Source organism: Gymnodraco acuticeps, unplaced genomic scaffold, assembly GCF_902827175.1.
Source record: "Gymnodraco acuticeps unplaced genomic scaffold, fGymAcu1.1, whole genome shotgun sequence".
Lineage (NCBI taxonomy): Eukaryota > Metazoa > Chordata > Actinopteri > Perciformes > Bathydraconidae > Gymnodraco > Gymnodraco acuticeps.
This window is the reverse complement of record NW_022989752.1, coordinates 634,045-655,399: the sequence shown is the minus strand read 5'-3', so window position 1 is coordinate 655,399 and position 21,355 is coordinate 634,045. Positions and strand designations below refer to the sequence as shown.

The 21,355-nt window shown below is 41.9% G+C and overlaps 1 protein-coding gene across 1 annotated transcript in view; it reads left to right on the top strand.

Annotated features, from left to right (window-relative positions):
• cachd1 (cache domain containing 1) overlaps nt 1-21,355 on the top strand; it is a 100,630-nt gene that overhangs the window by 41,175 nt on the left and 38,100 nt on the right. The window contains exons 2-4 of the mRNA XM_034210503.1: nt 4,248-4,310; nt 11,777-11,925; nt 19,159-19,265. Of these exons, the coding sequence (XP_034066394.1) occupies nt 4,248-4,310; nt 11,777-11,925; nt 19,159-19,265 (319 nt within the window). The remainder of the gene's footprint in view (nt 1-4,247; nt 4,311-11,776; nt 11,926-19,158; nt 19,266-21,355) is intronic.

Here is a 21,355-nt window from a genome sequence, read left to right as displayed (position 1 = left end):
TGCCAAAAAACCGAAACTAAATTCTAAGGTTTGTTTTTTAAGTGGGACCCGAAACAGCAATGGTTTATGTAATTCTGCTCAATCTTAAACCTCCTATTTTACTTTAATTGAAAGGGTGCCAAGTTAAGTTATAATCTTTGGAAGGGATCAAACGATAAGTCAGTTATTTTGCAACCAAATTCCACTGCTACAACTAATACTACTGTGTACCAGAACAAAACACAGGTTCTGGTATTTATCGGAGTTTGAGCTTTGACTGAGGTTCAGTCATTCATGTGAACCACTCGCCTGTGCTCAGGATTAACCTCAAGGTGGATGGATTTAAAAAGTGGCCTAATGAGACAAGGGCTGTTGCTCTTTGATCAATGGACTTTGAGCAGTTTGAATGAATTTCTGGTGAGCTTAATGTTGAGAAAGCTGCTTGGATTTTGGTCCAGTTAAATATTTTATTTTAAAGGGGCCCTGTGGAGATTTATTGTACATAAGCAATAGTTTAGTTTACATTGAGTGAATCACCAAAAGGCATTGTGTGTATCCTTGAGGTCTAACCAACACGTTGACTATTTCCTCCCTCACAAAACACAAGCAAAGCTGATTTTATTTATTTATAATTCAGTATTGCTTACTTCCATGATTACTATACTTTAGTATTTTCCCCTGCTATGGCAGCACATCCTGCTACATTACCTGTTGATTATTTGAAAACATAGTCTTACACCAATAGTAAGACTTTATTGTGTCTGTTCTGCCAAGCACTATCTGGAGGTTGCTATAGCTACCAGGTGTGTACCCCTGATGCCGTGCGCTTCTCTCTGTGTATCTCTCTTCTGGTGTGAATGTGTCTGTGAACATTTGGGTGTTTGATTATGGGTCAGGGGAGGCCACGGGCTCACGGTGGCCCAGGCAGCCTCAGGCCTCTCGGGTTTCAGAGCTGAGCATTCCTCCCCGGCTGCTCCATAGCTGTGAAAACCGCAAAGCAGCTCCAACAACAAACACCCGAGGCACTGGGGGAAAGACAGCTAACCTGTGGCTAATCAACAACAGGAGTTTTCTCTCTCGTCTGGGTTTGTTGCCCATTTTCATAATCGCTGGCTAAATGGAAACAAAGTGTCTTTTTCCATTCCTGAGCCTATCTCCCTCCCCATTTTCGTCATTTTTCTTAGTGTTTTGAGAGCACATGACTCCTGCTAAGCAGTGGCAGCTCTGTTTGTGTGTGTTTGTCCGCGTTTATTTGACGGCTCTACAGCTTTGGACCTTCTTTTTTCTGCTAAGAAGGGGGTGGAACACTAAACTGCTGGGCTTGGTTTTGCACTTTTTGAATGATTTGGAAGTAAAATATGTAGCAGTGTGTATGTGTTTTTGTTTGTGTGTGTCTGTGTCAATACACTGTCAGAATAGCACTTCTCAGTGAGTCTCATGCTTCTGTTAAATGAAAGGAATATGTTCCCAAACAACTGCTGACTCCATTCAGACGATCAGGATTAAAACAATTAGCTCTGTGTTTTGTTTACATTAGACATAATTACATTTTTCCAAATTACATTTGATTCCTAATCTGCAAGAGCGTTAACTGAATAGTCTAATTATGGCCCAGATGAGGGCATTACGAAGATTTTGCATTGTAGCATGTATGTATTTGCATTTTTGTTTCTCTGTGTGGTTTTGCTTGAGAGGCAACTTTTTTGATAAATGGTTTACATTTCTAAGCAACAATTGTAAACATGGTCTGGTTTAAGCTTCTTAAATCTGTGCTGGTTCTTTCTTCCTTATAGTAACCTCATGATCTCTGTGGCTGGTATTCTGGAAAATATAAATCCCAACTTCTTTTGTGTCATTATTGGCTGATGTTTTAAATACAATTTAGTAATGGCTATACTTTCTATATGGTGGTATTAAGCTTGATTTCTTTGCAAAAATAGTAAGGTATTTATTTGATTAAGAAGCCTTGTATAAATTAGGTTCTGTGAAGGAGGCTTATATATATTGAAGGAACTTCCAACCTTGCCCTTAAGCTGTATGAAACAGAGAAACTATGTTTTGTACTGCTGAAATGTAGATCTGTTAGAAGGTACCAACGGCTAGTCAATCACCTCCAGGTTGTATGGATGCATTATGGGAATATATTGGTGTTCTGTGGAATGTGTCTAACAAAAAGTGTGGACAGGAAATAGTGGCTGTGTGGAACTATGCAATTGAAGGCTTTGTGAGCAGTGGGGCGACTTACAGTGAAACATCTGCCTACCTGCTGCCTGAACACAAACATTAGTTTTACTCTGTTGGTAGCTGCCACACAGTTCTGCTTGCTGTGTTTGGAAAGGGAGTTAGGAAGTAAAAGAAAGAGGGAAAATGTTTAGCTGATGGGACTCAGGGGACCATCTGAAACAAGCTGTGTGTGTGTTATTCAGGCAGCTCTTGAAATGTGTTTCTGGAGCTCTCTTTGTGTGTGTAATGGCTGAGGTCACACCAGGACTCATTTTCTCCATGCCCTAATGTAGCACTCCACTTCCTATTCACTTTACAATATAGTCAGGGACTATTAAAATATTTCTGTCTGGAAGTTGAATATAGAAATGTTACATTACTTTGTGATTAGGTACTCAACATTCAGACAGGTGACGCATTTTCCTCCAGTCCTAGAAATTGATGCAAATGACAGAACCCTTCTGTCTGCATCTATATGTTGCTTGTTTTGGAAGAAATCCAGGTTTATCATTCATGTTCGTTTTTGCAAATTTACATTAGGCAGAGTTTATGAAGCAAGTTATAATGAATTTCCTCCATTGAATAACGGAGCTAGTTTAGTAAAACCAGCTCGACTTGTTGCAGATTCCTGAAGGTATTTAGCCTACCGCATAAAAAACGTCCCTTTTAATCAAGTTGCGTTTGACATCATGTAGTGCCATGTTAAACCATTGTATAACAAGGCACACGTAAATGCAATTAGTGCAATCAAGGGTAAATCCATCATTTACTTGTCAAAATAACTTTATCTGTGCCAGATCACATTAACCTAGAAGAAATTGATCAGGTGTGATAGGCAAAGGGTTGGTTACACAACAGTGTTGTTTCCGTGTCTGTTGGCAGTTTATTCTAATGGATTTTTAACAGCCATGAAAGGGTATCAAACTATTTACTTGATGCATAAACATGTTTATTTCTCTGCAAAGTCTCCTATTTCTTTAAAAAAACAAGTGTATCATATACATGTGTGTATGTCAAGTGGTTGCTTTACAGTGATGGCCTTAAAGGGGACCTATCATGCAAAATGCACTTTTGTACGTCTTTTATACATGAATATGTCTCCCCGGTGTGTCAGGGAACTCACCAAGTGTCAGAAAACACAACCCTCTCTCTTTTCCTCCATACCCAAATCTCTAAAAACGGGGCTGCAACGGATCTGATACAGACTGATACAGATTTGAAATATCTCTGACGTCAGAAACAAGTAGCTCCGCCTATATGGGCAACTCTCCACCAATCAGGGGAATGAGAGGTTGCCGTGGCATGGTAACATGACGCTCGTGCCTCGCCCCCCTCCTTTGCAGGGGGGGGCGAGTTCAGCTGCAGCTCATTTGCCACAGAATCAGCCCTTGCAAAAACAGGGCTGGAAAAGAGCAAATAGAGCGAAATGAGGCATGGCTAAAATGCATGATCTGTTAGGTATTTTGAAAAAAAAACTTCACAGACATGTTTTATATAGGTATGGCCCTACAATATATTATTCAAATATAGCATGATAGGTCCACTTTAAATAAAGCCCCATCAAAATAGAGAATACAAGTTAATGAAAGAATCTGAAGCCTTGTGATAATCATGAATCTTGACACATTTTGGTCTGCACCCAAATTTAATACAAATTCCTGGCGGCAGCTTCATTATAGCCGGTCTGATTAATTGGCATATATGGCACGCAGCCACAAACACTCCTGGTCTGACTGGATTTCTTTGAAACCGCAGTCATGCCACCGAACATAAAGAGCCGGGAGTGCTTGAACATATTGTTTGCCTTTTCACATAATGCAATAGTTTGTAAATTCCAACAGGGAAAATACTTTCGAATGTATTCCTTGAGTGTTAATAACAAAGGGTTTCTGCTCAGCAACACCTGGTAGAAAAATATATCACTATAAGGAAACCCTGCCAATATTCTTCCTCAGGAGATGGTTTCCCATTATTGAGCCAGATCTTCTGCATTCCTCCTTATCTAACCTCAGCGTCTCTTCTTCTCTCTCTCCGTCTCCCTACAGAGGATTTTCAACTCGTTTGTGTACACTGAGAAGACTTCAAACGGAGAGACGGAAGTGCAGCAGGTGAGTTACAAAGGCTTTCCCTCTCCTCTGTGTGTGTGTGTGTGTGTGTGTGTGTGTGTGTGTGTGTGTGTGTGTGTGTGTGTGTGTGTGTGTGTGTGTGTGTGTGTGTGTGTGTGTGTGTGTGTGTGTGTGTGTGTGTGTGTGTGTGTGTGTGTGTGTGTGTGTGTGTGTGTGTGTGTGTGTGTGTGTGTGTGTGTGTGTGTGTGTGTGTGTGTGTGTGTGTGTGTGTGTGTGTGTGTGTGTTTTTGTGTGTGTGTGTACTACTGTGTGTGCATGCATGTACCATGGATGGTGTCTGTTTGTGATCTTCAGCAGCAATGAACAAAAACACTCACTCTCACACATACACTCGCCATCAGTAAGTAAAAATGGGGTTTATTAAAATTCTGCGGCTGCTGTCTCATTGGCTTTGAAGTTCTCTGTCTGTTATTCTACTTGTCTTTGTGCTCTATTTCTCCCTCCCTCTGCTCCCAATATGAGTGCAGAGCTGCAGAGAAACAGAATAAGAAGCCTTTAACGAGATAATGGCAACTTTTTGATGACCTTCAATCCACAAGTCAAAATTCATCTTAGATTTGTTGTTCCAGATTGGAAAAACAATGCTCAGAATTTCTGTTGGCCAACGCCAAGTCACAGATGATTGTGTATGCAGACATTGTGTGTGTGTGTGTGTGTGTGTGTGTGTGTGTGTGTGTGTGTGTGTGTGTGTGTGTGTGTTGTGTGTGTGTGTGTGTGTGTGTGTGTGTGTGTGTGTGTGTGTGTGTGTGTGTGTGTGTGTGTGTGTGTGTGTGTGTGTGTGTGTGTGTGTGTGTGTGTGTGTGTGTGTGATGTGTGTGCTGTGTGTGTGTGTGTGTGTGTGTGTGTGTGTGTGTGTGTGTGTGTGTGTGTGTGTGTGTGTGTGTGTGTGTGTGTGTGTGTGTGTGTGTGTGTGTGTGTGTGGTGTGTGTGGTGTGTGTGGTGTGTGTGTGTGTGTGTGTGTGTGTGTGTGTGTGTGTGTGTGTGTGTGTGTGTGTGTGTGGTGTGTACTCATGCGTCAGGGATCTTGGAGGAGTGACAGTAAACACAAAACTGGTAAACAGCCACCAGCAAGAACAGACAGCTGGATGTTTGTTTGCATTTCCTCTGTATCTGTGTGAGCATTAGCATATCCTTTCACGTTGGTGCATGTGTGTGAAATGTATAATATATCTCACCTTGCAGCTACTTGCTGTTCCAGAGGCAGCTTCAATCTGGCCTTAAGGCCTTGATCTTTGTTCTTCTCAATAGAGACGTAGATGGTTCTTGCTAGCTATCACAAACATAGTTTTCATACAAACCCAAGGGTCTTCCTAATTATAAAGTGTTGTCCAGTCTCTCAAGTCCCAGCCACAGTAACTGACTCAAAGAAAAAAGCTCAGACGAGGGCAGACTGTTGCATGGTCCCTATTTGCAAAAATGTTTCATACATTTTTTTAAAGCAGCGTTTACTGACCTTTCTCAATGGCTCACCACTTGGCCTTATTTAAGATGGCTATGGCCATGGGAAAGTATACTTGTATTGGACGTTTGAGACCAGATGAAAAAGAAGAAATGAAATTAGCCTTTGTGTGTGTGGACTTTCCCTAGCAAGGCCAACCACAGCCAGCCAGCCAACTGTGCTGTAAACATTGCAAAAACTAGCGCAACAGACGCTCACCGCTGCTCACATACGTTTGTTGCACATGCCATAGTTCTAGAAGCATTTCCTTTCACAGAAACCTCAGCTACAATACTGAGTCTTGAGTTTTGAACTGACTACACATTGTTTTGGTGTATGTTAATGAGCACCAGTCCCAGGGCAGCACTGACTTTATGTCCTTGTTGGAATAGTTTAACAGCTCATGGGGTCCATGCATTCTGGCTGCAACCCCTCTGTGTCAGACGCCAACTCATTCAGATGACAGCCCTGGCTTAGTTTTCTTGCGGGTTGTCTCTGGGCACAGGGGCTGTGTCCATGTGCCAAAGTGAAGCCCAATTAGGAGTGGGTCTGCAGAGGAGGGAGAGAGGGCAAGGAGCTCCAGAGAGGAGGCACTGGCCCCTAATATGGGTTTCTTATCTAGAAATGCATTATTCCGAGCGACATGCAGACATCTGTCCATGGTTAATGTTATGATGCCTCCCTCTCCATCACTCTGTCATTGAGTGGTTTCCTGTCTATTCTATAAGTCTATTGGTATACTCAGTGAGATCTGCTGTTAGAGTGAATATTATAAAGAGTGCAGGCTTCTAATGTTTTCATGCTGGTCCATCATTCCCATGCAATGCTCTTTCTAAGCATAAGGTTCTCTTAACAGAGTTATAGAATAGAGTGCTATGAATTACCAAAATAATTGAATATACTGTAGATCAGGCTTGTATAGCAGATGCAATCCATAACAAAAAATATCCTTGATTGGAACCAAATAGGCAAATACTGAGCTTGCCTTGGGATTGACCTACTAATATGATATTAAAATCTATATAATCTCAAACCATTGGAAAGGAATTGTAGGGGCATTACATATATCCAAGAGTAAGTAGTAACTTAATAACACATTTTAGGGACACACTTAATGCTGAAAAGACCCATTTCAACAAATGTTGTTACCCATGTTAGGTGGTGAATGTGTGCTGGGATTCAAGGTTCAAGGTTCTTTATTTGTCAAACGAACATAGCTACAGTGTAGTTATGTAGATGAAAATCTTGTGTCACAGGCTTCTCCAACAGAGCAACACAAAACACAGATAAACAGAAAAATATAGTGCAAGTAAATAGTAAATACAAGAAGAAAAATAGTTTGAAATAGTGCAATAAGAGTCCATATGCAAGTCATTGAAATATGATATATTAGGTAAATAGATTAATAATTTGTAAGTAGCAGCCAGATGAATATTGTGGATGTTGTTTCAACAGTTCAGGTGTTTAACAGTCTTATTGCCGTGGGATGAAACTGTCCCTGAGTCTGGTGGTTTTAGTCCGGAGTGGTTTTTGAGTGCTTTACAGTGTCAGCTCCTTAAACTGCTTCATTGTTACGGCAACTCAGAATAGATGTAGTCTTCACAAGGTGACATTTAGGAAACGGCAGGAAAAGGACAACCACAAATTGTTTCATTCAAGTGAGGAATGAGATTTTGAGTGTTTCCTGCTTTTGGTTGTCAGGTCTAGTCTGCTACATGTTGTGTTCACCCTTTTATCTCTTGACTACATTTACTCTTGCTTTTAGGATATCTGTCATAGGCTTAAGAGACCACATGTATATCATTTTTTGTCTGCCATAAAGAAGTTTATTAAAACAAATGCTCAGCATTAGCCTGATATCGCATACACAGTTTGTCGTATTTAGCTGTTATAATTGAACCTTTTGTAACTATATTTGTAGTTTGTTCCACAAAATAGGAGCGTCCGGTAATACATCATTTTAGAAACTGGTAAATGTATTCATTCATTGGTATATCATGCAAAGTACTTGCATCAGCATCACTGAAGTGAAGAAAGTCAGCAGTGTGGAGGTTTAACAAACTTTTCTGACAGTAAAACTGTTATAATGAAGCTTTGTAAACCTATTTGAGGAAGCAGACTAATGGACTTATTCTAAATTAATCGATGATCCTGTACAGTTTCTTCATTTTGCAGAAATCTAGTGCCTCTTCCTGTAACACTCATCCCATAAACCATTATTGAAAGTAAAGCACTTGTCTTGCCGTAAACACCACTGCCAGTTACTGTGGTGGAAGGCCGTCTGGCAAACCTCAAAGCTCCCAACACAAGACGTCAGGGTGCACCCACTCCATTCACTCCAGCTCTGCGGCTGCACCGACCCCACTGGGTGCTGTTCGCCCTGAAAGCTGGTCAGAAGGGTCGGAGAGAGGAACCTGTGTTTTGGAAGAGTGTGGTTAATCTGCAGAGCGCAGGTTTTCTTTGGCTGCACCGTGGCAGACTGTAACATAAGCTTCAACTTGCACAGCTCAGAGTTTCTGGTTTCTCTTAAGTCACTCTGTTAAAGTGGGGTGTTACTTTCTCCCTCTCCCCCCCAGCTATGGAAACACTCCCCAGCTGAACACTGGCCTATTTTCTCCCTTTTAATGCAAAATTCACTGCAGCTAATTACCATGCACGGACATTACTGTGAGTGGGGGAGAACCACGTGTGTGTATTTAACTTTATGTCTATCTATGTGTGAGAGCGCACATTTGTGTGTGTGTGTGTGTGTGTGTGTGTGTGTGTGTGTGTGTGTGTGTGTGTGTGTGTGTGTGTGTGTGTGTGTGTGTGTGTGTGTGTGTGTGTGTGTGTGTGTGTGTGTGTGTGTGTGTGTGTGTGTGTGTGTGTGTGTGTGTGTGTGTGTGTGTGTGTGTGTGTGTGTGTGTGTGTGTGTGTGTGTGTGTGTGTGTGTGTGTGTGTGTGTGTGTGTGTGTGTGTGTGTGTGTGTGTGTGTGTGTGTGTGTGTGTGTGTGTGTGTGTGTGTGTGTGTGTGTGTGTGTGTGTGTGTGTGTGGTAGAATAGTAGTAATTGTGGGCTGTGCCATAGGCCCTGTTAAACCCGTAATAAGAATACTGATTAGGTGTACAAGCGGTCAGTGGGTCGCGTTACATTTCCTTTTTCCTGGCTTGAATCGCAGCCTTTTGCAATTATGGGATGTGAACAAAGGGGCTCCAGTTACTGTGGAAATAAGCATTTCTCTGTATCCAACAAGGCTGGGAAGGTAACTTACAATGGCTTAGGAAAGAATTCAGAGCACTGCCATTTTTCTTGAAGTCATTTTAACTTTTTTTGCATGACTTTTGCAATCAATGCACACATCCCTCCTAATGTAAACCTTTCAAACAAACTGAACAATCAAATTAAGAACGCTTTCACATTTATTGTATTCTGACAATTCTCGAAATTCAGCTCAGGGTGCACCGTTTAATCATTCTTGAGTTCTCTAGAAGTAGGTGGACCCCACATAATTCAATTTAAATGTGAAATGTAAAAAGAAAACCAGGGAATTATGCCTAACCTAACCGTACCAAACGTTCTCCAAATCACTCAAAGTTGCTAAAAAATATAATACAATGTAAAGACAGGGTAGCCTAATCCCAAAGTCACTTCTTCATACTAGTGATTAGTAGTTTAACATATCTTTAGTAAACTAATAGAACATGTTAAAGCTTTCAAATGAAGTGAACAATCTGTAACAGATTACATGCGTGTATTGCTCACAAATCCTTTCATGGCAAAAGAAAGAAAGAACAGGAACCTTGGTGTAAAGAGGTGGTGAGCTGGTTATTCATGTCCCCCAGGAGGCGACTGTAGAGCTGGTCATTATTTCCCCCAAAGGAGCTGGAACCCCATAAAAAGAGCCCTGTGAGATGTTTGCTCAACCAGAACCCTGTCTTTCAGAGGAAGAAAGACAAAGCATAATGTATGCCTGTCCAGGGGCCTTCATTAGGGCCCCAGTAAACACGGACTAAATTAGCCGTTTTGCCTTTGTCTCGAACCACTATTCCCTCCTTCCTGTCTCCTTGTTTTCATGCTTATAAAAGGTAAATTACACACATTTTCTGTTTGAAAAGGAGAGTGTTTTTTTAAGACAAATCGTTGATAGTGTATTTTAAATGTGGATTGCAAGGTTACTACAAAAAAGAAATGTTTTTATTCTCACACATCCATCTTTCTGCTTGGCTTTTAACAGTGATGGATTTCACACTTAGTGCGGCCTGAGTGCTGGGCATCTTTGATATGGCTTAGCTCCATTTGGATTTATGAACTTGTTTGTGTACATGTGTTTGCATGGATGTTGAGGACTGACTGAGTGTGTGTTCAAACACATGTCAGTCTCAGTTTTCTTGTTTTTAAGCTATAACCATGAATACAATCAAGTTAGATTTGTTTTGCAGTGTAACCTTTTCTGTACAAAAAAAAGCAGACGTCAGTGTGAGAGGAAGGATTCTAAAGAACAAAGCAGCCAAAAGATAAAGAGGAGATACACTTCAGAAGCAAGTAGCAAATGTATAACATTGAGATTGAAAAATATAAGCATATTGAATGAGTAAGAAGTGAATAAGTTACAGTAAAGACAAATAGAGTTGATCGAGGTCAGTTTATTCATCTGTATTTATATGCATATAACCGACTTAAAGGGGACCTATCATGCAAAATGCACTTTGTGATGTCCTTTATACATACATATGTGTCCCCGGTACGTCGGGGAACTCACGTGGCGTCAGAAAATAAAGCCCTCTCTCTTTTCCTCCGTACCCAAATCTTTGAAAAACGGGTGTACAACGAGAGGATACAGATTCCATCCGAACTGACGTCAAATCGGCAGCGGACCCACAGAAAGTTGCTATCGGAAACAATGCCTGACATGTTTTGGACGTAGTCTCGTCTTTGTTTACATTAGCAAGCCTCGCTAACACTCAGAGCTAACCTGTACTGTGTAGAGCACATGTGTTTTAAAAAGCAGGAAATAAAAGAAGAACTCACCTTTTGATAAACCCGCAAGAGAAAAAGCATTTGAGCTCCATACTGTTTCAGAGATAATCTTTGATGTGGTGTAAACAGGATGGCGTTTTATCACAACAGAATTTAACTTTATCTCCGGTAGAATTCTGATCAGGCATTAGCTCCGCCTCCTCTTTTTTTCAAGCGAAGTACCCAAGATCTGCGTTTCTCTAACAGGGCTTCAAAAGAGGGGTTTGAGCAGTATGAGGGATGGCTACAATGGGCGATCTGTTTGGTATTTTGAAAAAAAAACTTCACAGACATGCTTTGTATAGGTATGGCCCTACAATATATGTTTCAAATATAGCATGATAGGTCCACTTTAAGGGAACAACAAATGAAAGGATAAATATAAATTCTCTCAATTGGAGTGTCCTGACCTGGGGTGTTTGTGAACACTTGTTTTATATGTACATATGCAAGTATTCGCTGACACTGCAGTACTTCAACTTTGATAAATGCATTTATTGTTTCAAACTATTTTTTTGATTGTGTTTTTTGATCTTATTTTTTTTTCCAATACCCAACAAAACAAACTCTGATACTTAAAAAGACTTTGCAGAAGTCTTGGGGAATTCTTTTTTTAAGGCACTATCTGAACGATCCCGCTTTTCACTGCAATATTTAATAACTCCTAATTCACAGGAGGAAGGCAGTGTCTGATTCCTGTATTCTTGTGTCCTCAGGGTCATTATTGTGCAACAACTTGCAACCACAGCTAAACAAACCACAAATTAGCTTTTATTTGTAATCATTGTCAATTATTCTTTATCCCGGTTATTACTACTGGATCTGCATGTGCATACTTGTGAATGCTAAATGTGCTAATGTGATGGTTGTAATCTTTTAACTAATTTAAAAGGGATATTTTGTTTTAATTAGGTACTTATGACTTTAAGAGCGTAAGAGGTACATTTAGCTGTCACCTCTTATAGCTGTCTTTTTAATAATTTGTCTGTTTTTTGTGTTTTTTTTTTGTGTGCAGTTGGCCAAAAAGATCCGTGAAAAGTTTAACCGCTACCTGGACGTGGTGAACCGGAACAAACAGGTGGTGGAGGCCTCGTACACCGCCCACCTCACCTCGCCACTCACTGCCATACAGGACTGCTGCTCCATACCCACATCTATGATGGAGTGAGTATCTTTCTCTTTAACACACACACACACACACACGCACGCACGCGCGCACACACACGTATGCACACACACACTTCTGTGTCTTTGTCTCTCTCATAACACTCAAACAAAAATCTCTGCAGGAGGTTTGTTCAGTGTCTGTAAACTCACCTCCCACTGGTTGCACCTGCAGTCTGCTCTATACATTACGCTAAGCTTTGACCACACACACACACACACACACACACACACACACACACACACACACACACACACACACACACACACACACACACACACACACACACACACACACACACACACACACACACACACACACTTCCCATTCCCTGTCTCTCCCTTGTTTAAACATGTGTGTGTTAAACTCTACCCTTTTTTCAGAACCTATTCAAGCAGTCAGGAGTTATGCCATTTGCTGCGTAACTCTTTTTACTGCAGTGTACCTCCATTAAAATGTTTTATGGTACATGGAGCCCAGGAAGGCAATCCATTTCAGGGTAATATTCTTATGGAATTTGCCTACACAACAAAACCCTTTTTTTAATTTATGAATATTGGTGTGAGCCTGAAAATGTCACATTTAAGTCCTCTAGGGAGAGAGTTTTAAATTGCCTCAGCCCACAGTGTAGGCTTTTCAGCCAATCACTAACTCCACTTGCATGCGAAAACACATTTCAAAGCTGAGAGCTGCTTTCAGTTTGAATCTACAGAGCAGCAGCTGTTGTCTACCCCTCATCCCCTCTTTCTCCCTCTCTTTCCATTTCTGTCTATCTCTCCCCCCTTTATCAGCCGATGTGACCAGGTTATGCTCTGTGAAGTCTTCCCGCTGCAGACTTCACAGGCTGCAAGGTCACCTGCCTTCCCTTCAGTCGTGCAGAGTGGAAGCTGCCTGGCTCAGAGCCACTGTCCACCTGTAGTCGAATCGTGCACATGACATACTGTACATACATTCAACAGTTGTTCACACGCAGACATGTTGTATTTATGTCCTGACATGTTAGCTCTAATCCCAGGTCTAAAATCATGGATTTACTGAGAGACAATTTAAGGCAGAAATTGCTTAGAAAAGATGATGTAAGACTCAGATAAGTTGGATGGAAATGCAGTCACATGGTTGGTAGTGTTGGGGGGGTTGGGGGGGCATACCAAACTGAAGCTGAGTCTGACAGATCCCTGAACTTCAAAGAATCGAAAAGGGAATGCAGATCTTTCTCATGCATTGTTTTCTGCACAGTGGGATAGTTCAACGTGCAGTATGAAAAATAAATGAGCTCTCTCAAAGAGATTATTGCATCAGGAAGCAGCTGAAAAACCACCTCCATCTTAGGATAAATTAGAAGACCCATACACGTAATTTGAACCTTTTTGAAAATATACATGCCTCTCTGATATGCAGCAAGAATTTAAAACATAGAAAAGGACACATATATACTTAAAGGTGACATGTCATGCTTTTCCGGTTAGTACCCGTCCCCTTGTGTGTTATGAAGGTTTTTATGCATGTAAACGGTGTGCAGAGTCAAAACCCTCAAAGTACACCATGTAGCGAGTAAAACTCTAACACAGAAAATACCTCCCCAAAACGCCTCGTTGGAGATACGTCACTGTCCATTTGATTCTTCCGGGGACATCATGATGTCATGTCGTCCCCGGAACAAAATGGACCAATCCGCGGAGCCGTTACGTTAAGCCCCCGCTGATTGGTCCAAATTGACCAATCCACGGACTTCCTCACACACTCAGTGCAAGCAGCTCTGCTGATTTCTCCTCCCTGGCTGCAGGCTGATAACAGACAGTTGGGATCGCGGCGAAATTCTCTCTGCAGACGCATTCTCACAGCGTTTATCAACCTTTTTCTTACTCAATATCAAGCCACACTTATTGTTTTTACTTCGGCTGTGACTTTGTGTGTGCTCAGGGTGAGTTTGGCTGTGTTTCGCTGTGTATCGCTAAACAAGGAAATCACACCTCCACGGAGCTCAGCGCGATTCACAACGTCCCGACTGGTCCCGACCAATCGGAGCACACTGGGCTCACAGGGAGGGGGGGGGCGGCAAGAGCTGCAACGAGCCGTTTAGTGGAGAGAGTGAATACTGCTGAATACACATACTTTACAGAGATGCTGTTTGCGAAACCAATGTGAGTTTGGAAAATTGCACAGTATAAATCTATTCTAGTAGACCTCAACAATGGAATTATGATCAGTGGAAATGGAAATGGCCATGACATGTGACCTTTAAGATAATTTAGAAACAGTGTTGCTGCTACTTTATCCAAGGATAAAACTGTTTTCAACTGTATAATGCATTGCTATTTACATGCACTGGTCACAGACAAATCCAAAAAATTTCACCAAAAACCCAGTTTCAGTCAGGCTGAAATGTTACATTGTAAACCCATTTAGCAAATAGTTTAAGTTCAAGTACTAGACAGCTGTGGGCAACAGATTTACTGGCCGACAGAGAGCCTTGGCAGCCTAGGAGTTAAGGTGCCGACCATGCCAAAAGAGCAATTTCCCTTAATGTGTCTAGACTAAGAGATTGTCACTTGCACGTCAGTCCCAATCTCGATTGATAGTCATTAACAGTATAGGAATTCATGCCACTATTGGGACAGGATTCCAGATCTTTTGTGTCTGTTTCAGAGTGTCCTTCATTAGTATCAGACATCAGCTGCTTAGGGGTCTCAGTCAGGTCAGCCAGTTTAGAGGGGGATCAGGTGGTTCACAGAGTGTCCATGTCTGTTAGCTGTCAAGCTAGCAGGCTATCATTTCACAGGGAGGCCACCGAGGCCATGCTTAGCACCCAGTGGTATGCTTTAATCACTGCTCAGTCCCAACGACAGACTGTACCTGAAAATAGAAAGATGATGTGACTCCTGGCGTTGGCGTAAGTGTGTTTCTGTATGTTTGTATTTTTAACATGTCATCTCCAGGTGCTCATTTCAACAGTTCCACTAATATGCAGTTGTAAAAGTGAGAAGTGTGTTTGGGAGCAGCCCAGATGGCATTTTAATAGTCACATTCCACCAACCGTTGTAGAGGAGATAAGCTGCAAATGGACTGTGCTTGTAAAATGCTATTCATATGATGAAGTAAGAGTTCTTTTAAGAGGTAAACAAACAACTGTCACTGAAAAATGAGAAAGGGAGAAAGGGAATGACATCATGGCATGATGTCCCCAAAGATGTCCGGGTTATACTTGCTGCCTGCAGGCATCAGTGTTTGACCAGCAGTATCACTGAAAGTGCTATGTTTGTCCCATGACTTAGCATTTAGGTAATGAGCTAATGATGACACTAGATGGAAAGCGAAGGCATCAAGGAGTATCAGCTTTCAACAGTCTGTTACTCATATCACAAAGCAGATCTGAATTGCTAATATTTAATGTAGTAATTGCAGTTTGTTTTACTTGTTGTATATTGGTTTGTTGTCATCATGTTGACAGGGTCATCAGCCTGGATCTGAGTTGCTAAACAGAACACCAGATGCAAAACATAATATCCTAATGTCAAATGAGATATGATATTGCAGAATTCCTAATACCTCCACTCATAAATTAAACATAAAGATGAAAGACACCATAGTGCTAATACTGAGCTTCAATTTCTTAAGAGGGATTCTCCCCATCTAAGTTCTTGGCAGATTTGCAGTCCAGATCAAGAGTATATTTGGCTCCATTGAGCAGCTTCTCAGAGTTCTTAATTCAGATCAAGCTGATCTCCTGGTTGCTCAGTCAGCATAGCGCTGATACCTCATTAGAAAAGGATCAGACAGAACACCAGGCAGGTTTAGAGAGGGTTTGTTTAAGTGACCTTAACAGGTGTACATCATTCTTTCTCCCTCTCCACATGCCTCTCTTAATGTCAAGCTCTTCCTCTTTCCCTCTGTCCTTTGTTCCCCTGTGATTTCCTCCCTTAAACTTTCAATGTAGTCCTGTTTCCAGTGTCGGTTTCCCTTCTTCATTTACTCCCCTACTCTTCACCTTCCTTCCAGTCCTTTGTTTTGAATGTCCTTGCTCCCTTCCTCCATTGATAGTCAAGGACAGCATAAGCAGTGAGGAGGACTTTGTGTCTCCACTATCTGGCCTTTTTCATACTTGCACAACAACACATACTTGAATCTAAACAGTTGAAGTCATCGTGTTGCTAATAACCTAAGTGATTTTGAAAAGTTGATACAACAAAGGGGAATTATTCTCCAGAGAAGACAGATATCACTTTTACCTTGTTTTGCATTGTGGTATATTTAAAGGCCTCTGAGTACAAGGATTACCCTCTGAGGTCTGAGGGGCCCTCTGTGAGAAGCCCCTTGGCTCCGGCCCCGTTGGCTCAGTCTGTAATCCGTCTTTTATGATACCCCCACTATCCTAGTTGATCCTCCCTTACTCTCTCCCTAGTAGGTGAATGGACAGCACAGCAGTGTGAGAGTCTAAATGAAGGAGGCAATGTAGCGAATGGAAACCATGACATAGCCTACTGGTAACCGGTTCAGCTTGTCATACACAATTCCTGGGTTATGTTTTAATGCAGTTATTTCAACAACATAAGCCCTATTCCAACTAAAAAAACAACAACCCATGTACACCCTTTAACAGGTATTAAGATATATTCTAATACACAATACTTTCAGCTCACGGATCAGTCAAACAAAAAGAAAACGCTCTTCTCTTTTGTTACTTCTATCTCAATGATGGATCAAAAGAAAGACTAAGTAAGTACCAGTTATACAAAAGAAGAAAGAGGATAATTGATTTCCACTATTTACTGATCTATCTCTCCAAAGTGGGACACAAGAAAAGAAAGAGAGAGGGAAAATAAGTCTATCGCTTACTTTTAGCGGCTTTTCCCAAGCGCTTTAGATTTCATGATTTTTAAATGGTGTTGCTAATATTTTGCCCATCTCCATTTACATACATGAGGGAGGCCAGTATTTTAAAACACCAGAGCTCTTACTGAAAGCAGCTGCCGGAAACCAACCAGGATTCCAAAATCCACTCTCCATATTGATATTACCATTCAAAGCTGTTTACATAGAGCTTTCTTTAATGGCTCTCCATTCTCCAGCTCCTATATTTCTAGATTCACCGCTGCTATTCAAGGAGGGATTGCGAACACATTAGAAAGGGTATTACTCTTGACGTTGGAGCTTGCACATTACTCTTTAAGGTAATTGAACACACTGGGCTTTTGGAATGGCATATGATTGCCTCCTTTTTGGATATACAGATTCTTTGCAGCAGGGTACATCTCATTATAATAGATTTCATAAACAGTGGATGGCTAGTGTCCACTGGAAACGGCAGGGGCAGCTTTATCTTGAAGAGGGTTCCTGTTCCAATGTTTGCTATGAGACGCTGGACTTTATGTGTTCTCTCCAGTGTGAAGTTTTGTATGTCCAAAATTGAAATAAATCGTTTATCCTTCTGTTTTAACACCCATGTTGGCTCTTCTGAAATGCTGCAGTTATATCTCAGTTCATTCTGTATTAAACCAAAGAGGATATATAAAGAAACATCAATAAATTGTACTTTTCATCAAGGATTTTCACAGGTCAATTGCTGGTGCTGTGTGTCTGTTGAATTGTCCTCAGGATTATTTCTAATGGCTGCGTAGTGAACAACCCCTTCTGGGAGGTCGTGGTGTATGGTAATCAAGCAAGCATACCTACAATACATTATTAATATGCATATTCAATGGACTAATTATTTAAATCACCATGCATTCAGTTTGGAATATACGTGGTTAAAAGAGTTTAGATTTATATTTTGTATATGCAGTAAATAACATCAGGCTTGTGTATATGCTTGCATCAGGCTCGTGTCAGCCTGTTTGCAAAACTATTTTTTTGTATGCCCTCATTAAAATGTTTGATCAGAACCGCAGCCCTACTCCCCCCATTTCTCCATTTCTGCTCGCTCTCTCATTCTCATCATGTGTTTTTGATGTGGAATTCAAAGCGGCTGCAAATGTATTTTTTATCTGGCACACATTTGTGCTGAGCGTCCTGCCCACTGCTTCTATGCAAAGTGGGTTGAAGGAGAATAGTAATGACTCCGGCCTTATGGGACTCCAAATGAGTGAAGTTCAAACGCAGCCTTTACATCACAGCGTCTGTCAATCCAACCGGGCCAAGGCCAGGTCTGCAAGCAAGCAGAGCTAGCCAAATAGTGTGTTGCTCGTGTGTGTGTGTTTGTGTGCATGTGTGTGTGTCTGTATGTTGTTAAGCCAGAGGATGGTGTGTGTGTGTGTGGGGGGGGGGGGTGTAGTTTGAGGGATGGCAGGATCAAAGCACCCAGGCTTGGTGCAGTGCAGAACAGTCTGCTCCTCTGCATACCTACCCTTTGTCAGCTCTTAACTGCCGAGATAGAGCTCTGGAAACCACATGAAAGAGATTTTAAAATAACACTGCTCATGCCCAAATTAGTCAATGAAATCTGATAAGTTATGTGTAAAGATGTTCACAGAAGATCCACATGTTAAGGATGTGTTGATGGCAACATGAGTTTAATTTTTGACACCTCTTAAACGCATTTGGAGGTTTGTGTTTTTGTTCGAGGACAACACTGCATTACTCAACTGCATCTGTAACAACAGGGCTCAATATAGAAACCAGCTACAGTGCAAGCAAGCTACTAAACTCACCTGCTTTTCCCAGAAAGAATTCTGTTTTAATCAATAGACACATATCTTCTCCCAAATCCTGTTGTACATAACCAGTTCAGTCTGAAGTTTGAGGTTCTGTGACAGATGATTTGAATCATCACATTTAGTGGGCATTTTCTACAATCACATTCAGATGTATTCAGGGAACTGGGTATTAGCTTGGCTTGGAGAAAAGCAACATTTAAGTAGTTTTCCGTGGACAATATTATTCACTAGCCAATTACTCCTACTTTAATACGGGTCTGGGCAACAGCTGATCTAGCCAGTGATACAATTCAGCTCAACAAGCAGGTTCTATTTGTTTCAACAGATATTTCATGTAATTGGATTCCTGTTTTCATGTACATTTCTATACTGTTTGTGTAAATCATGTAGATCTCTGTCAAAGAAGTTAACATAAACATATAGGTATTTGCAAACCTGTGAGTTTGTGTGTTTTGTTAGGAACAGAGCATTGGTGCACTGAATATTTTTGCTGCCGTGAGAATAGTTAGAGCTGCTCCGTAAACAAATGAGTCGGACACGCTCTATACATTTCTCAAATGTTGCCTCTTTTTGTTTATTTAGGTTTGATGGAAACTTCAATACCAACGTCTCTAAGACCATCTGCTGCGACAGACTTTCCCCCAATGTCAACAGCCGAGCGTTCAACCCTGGACGGGACCTCAACTCAGGTTTGTTAGACTGGCACACACTCACTTGTTTGAAACAAATGAAACACAGGCACGAAGATTGTGTTTAAACTTCCATCCATTTTGTTTTTACTGTGGACTGCATGAGAGATGTTGAATAATTTAACAACTATTTCCATGACAACCACTGTTTAATTAAAAATGTGTATTATCTTTTCTATTCGTCTTATCTTCTGAAATGTTAAAGGAGAGGACATTGATCTGAGAGGGAAATAATTAGCTCTGCGTGTTTAAAGAGATGTTTTTACGGTCTGCTCTGAGCTCCCTCGCTCACACTTTCTGCTCTCCTCTCTCTCTCTCTCTCTCTCTCATGTTTTCCCTCCGCTTTGATTTTAAAATGATTTTTACAGCCTGAGATCAAACGCGCTTTGTTAGACTTTGAACTTTGCCTGCAGTTGTGTTCAGTAGTGTATGTTTTCACTATCCTGTTGTTCAGGGACTTGTTTCTGTCCTCACTTAAACTCAAATTACATTACATTACATTGCATTTAGCTGACGCTTTTATCCAAAGCGACTTACAATAAGTACATTCGACCAGGAAGACACAACCTTGAAGAAAACAGAATCATATAAGTACATCAGGTTTCATAGAGCCAAACATTTCAAGTGCTACTCAACTGGCTTTAGGTAAGCCAGTCCTTTATTAGTATAAAAGTGCTTCGTTAATAGTTCTAACGCTCGAAGTGGAGTCGAAAGAGATGAGTATTCAGTTTGCGCCGGAAGATGTGCAAGCTATCTGCCGTCCTGATGTCAATGGGGAGCTCATTCCACCATCTTGGAGCCAGGACAGCAAACCCACGTGTTTTCGCCGATGGGAACTTGGGTCCCCCTCGCAGCGAGGGCGCAACGAGTCGTTTGGCTGATGCAGAGCGTAGTGCACGCGCTGGGGTGTACGGTTTAACCATGTCCTGGATGTAGGAAGGGCCAGATCCATTCGCAGCATGGTAAGCAAGTACCAGTGTCTTGAAGTGGATTCTAGCAGTTACCGGAAGCCAGTGAAGGGAGCGGAGGAGCGGAGTGGTGTGGGAGAATTTAGGAAGGTTGAAGACCAGACGAGCCGCTGCATTCTGGATGAGCTGCAGAGGTCGGATGGCACATGCAGGTAGACCAGCCAGGAGGGAGTTGCAGTAGTCTAGGCGTGAGATGACGAGAGCCTGGACCAGAACCTGAGTCGCTTTCTGTGTCAGCTGGGGACGTATCTTCCTGATGTTGTAAAGCGTGTATCTGCAGCAACGGGTTGTAGCAGCGATGTTTGCAGTGAAGGACAGGTTGTTATCTAGGGTCACACCCAGATTCCTTGCAGTCTGAGTCGGGGAAACAACTGAGGTGCCGATGTTGATTGTTAGGTCAAGAGTGGGACAATCTTTTCCCGGGAGGAAGAGCAGCTCAGTCTTGTCAAGGTTGAGCTTGAGGTGGTGAGCAGACATCCACTGAGAGATGTCAGCTAGACAAGCAGAGATGCGTGCAACGACCTGGGTCTCTGAGCGGGGAAAGGACAGAATTAATTGGATGTCGTCAGCGTAGCAGTGGTAAGAAAAACCATGCGGGCTAATGACTGATCCGAGCGAGTTTGTGTACAGGGAGAAGAGGAGGGGACCAAGAACAGAGCCCTGAGGGACCCCCGTAGTTAATTGACAAGGGTCGGACTCAGACCCTCTCCAAGTCACCCTGTAGGTACGGTCTTTCAGGTATGAGGTGAGGAGGGAAAGTGCAGAGCCTGAAACTCCAAGTTTTTGGAGAGTGCGATGGAGGATCTGATGATTCACCGTGTCGAATGCAGCAGACAGGTCCAATAGGATGATGACAGAGGAGAGGGATGCAGTTTTGGCAGTGTGCAGTTCCTCCGTGACAGCAATGAGAGCAGTTTCTGTGGAGTGACCTGCCTTGAAACCAGACTGGTGCGGATCCAGAAGGTTGTTCTGATTGAGATAACAGGAGAGTTGTTTAAAGACAGCGCGTTCAAGTGTTTTAGACAGGAACGGGAGGAGAGAGACAGGCCTGTAGTTTATAACATCAGACGGGTTGAGAGTGGGTTTCTCTAGGAGAGGGTTTACTCTTGCCTCCTTGAGACT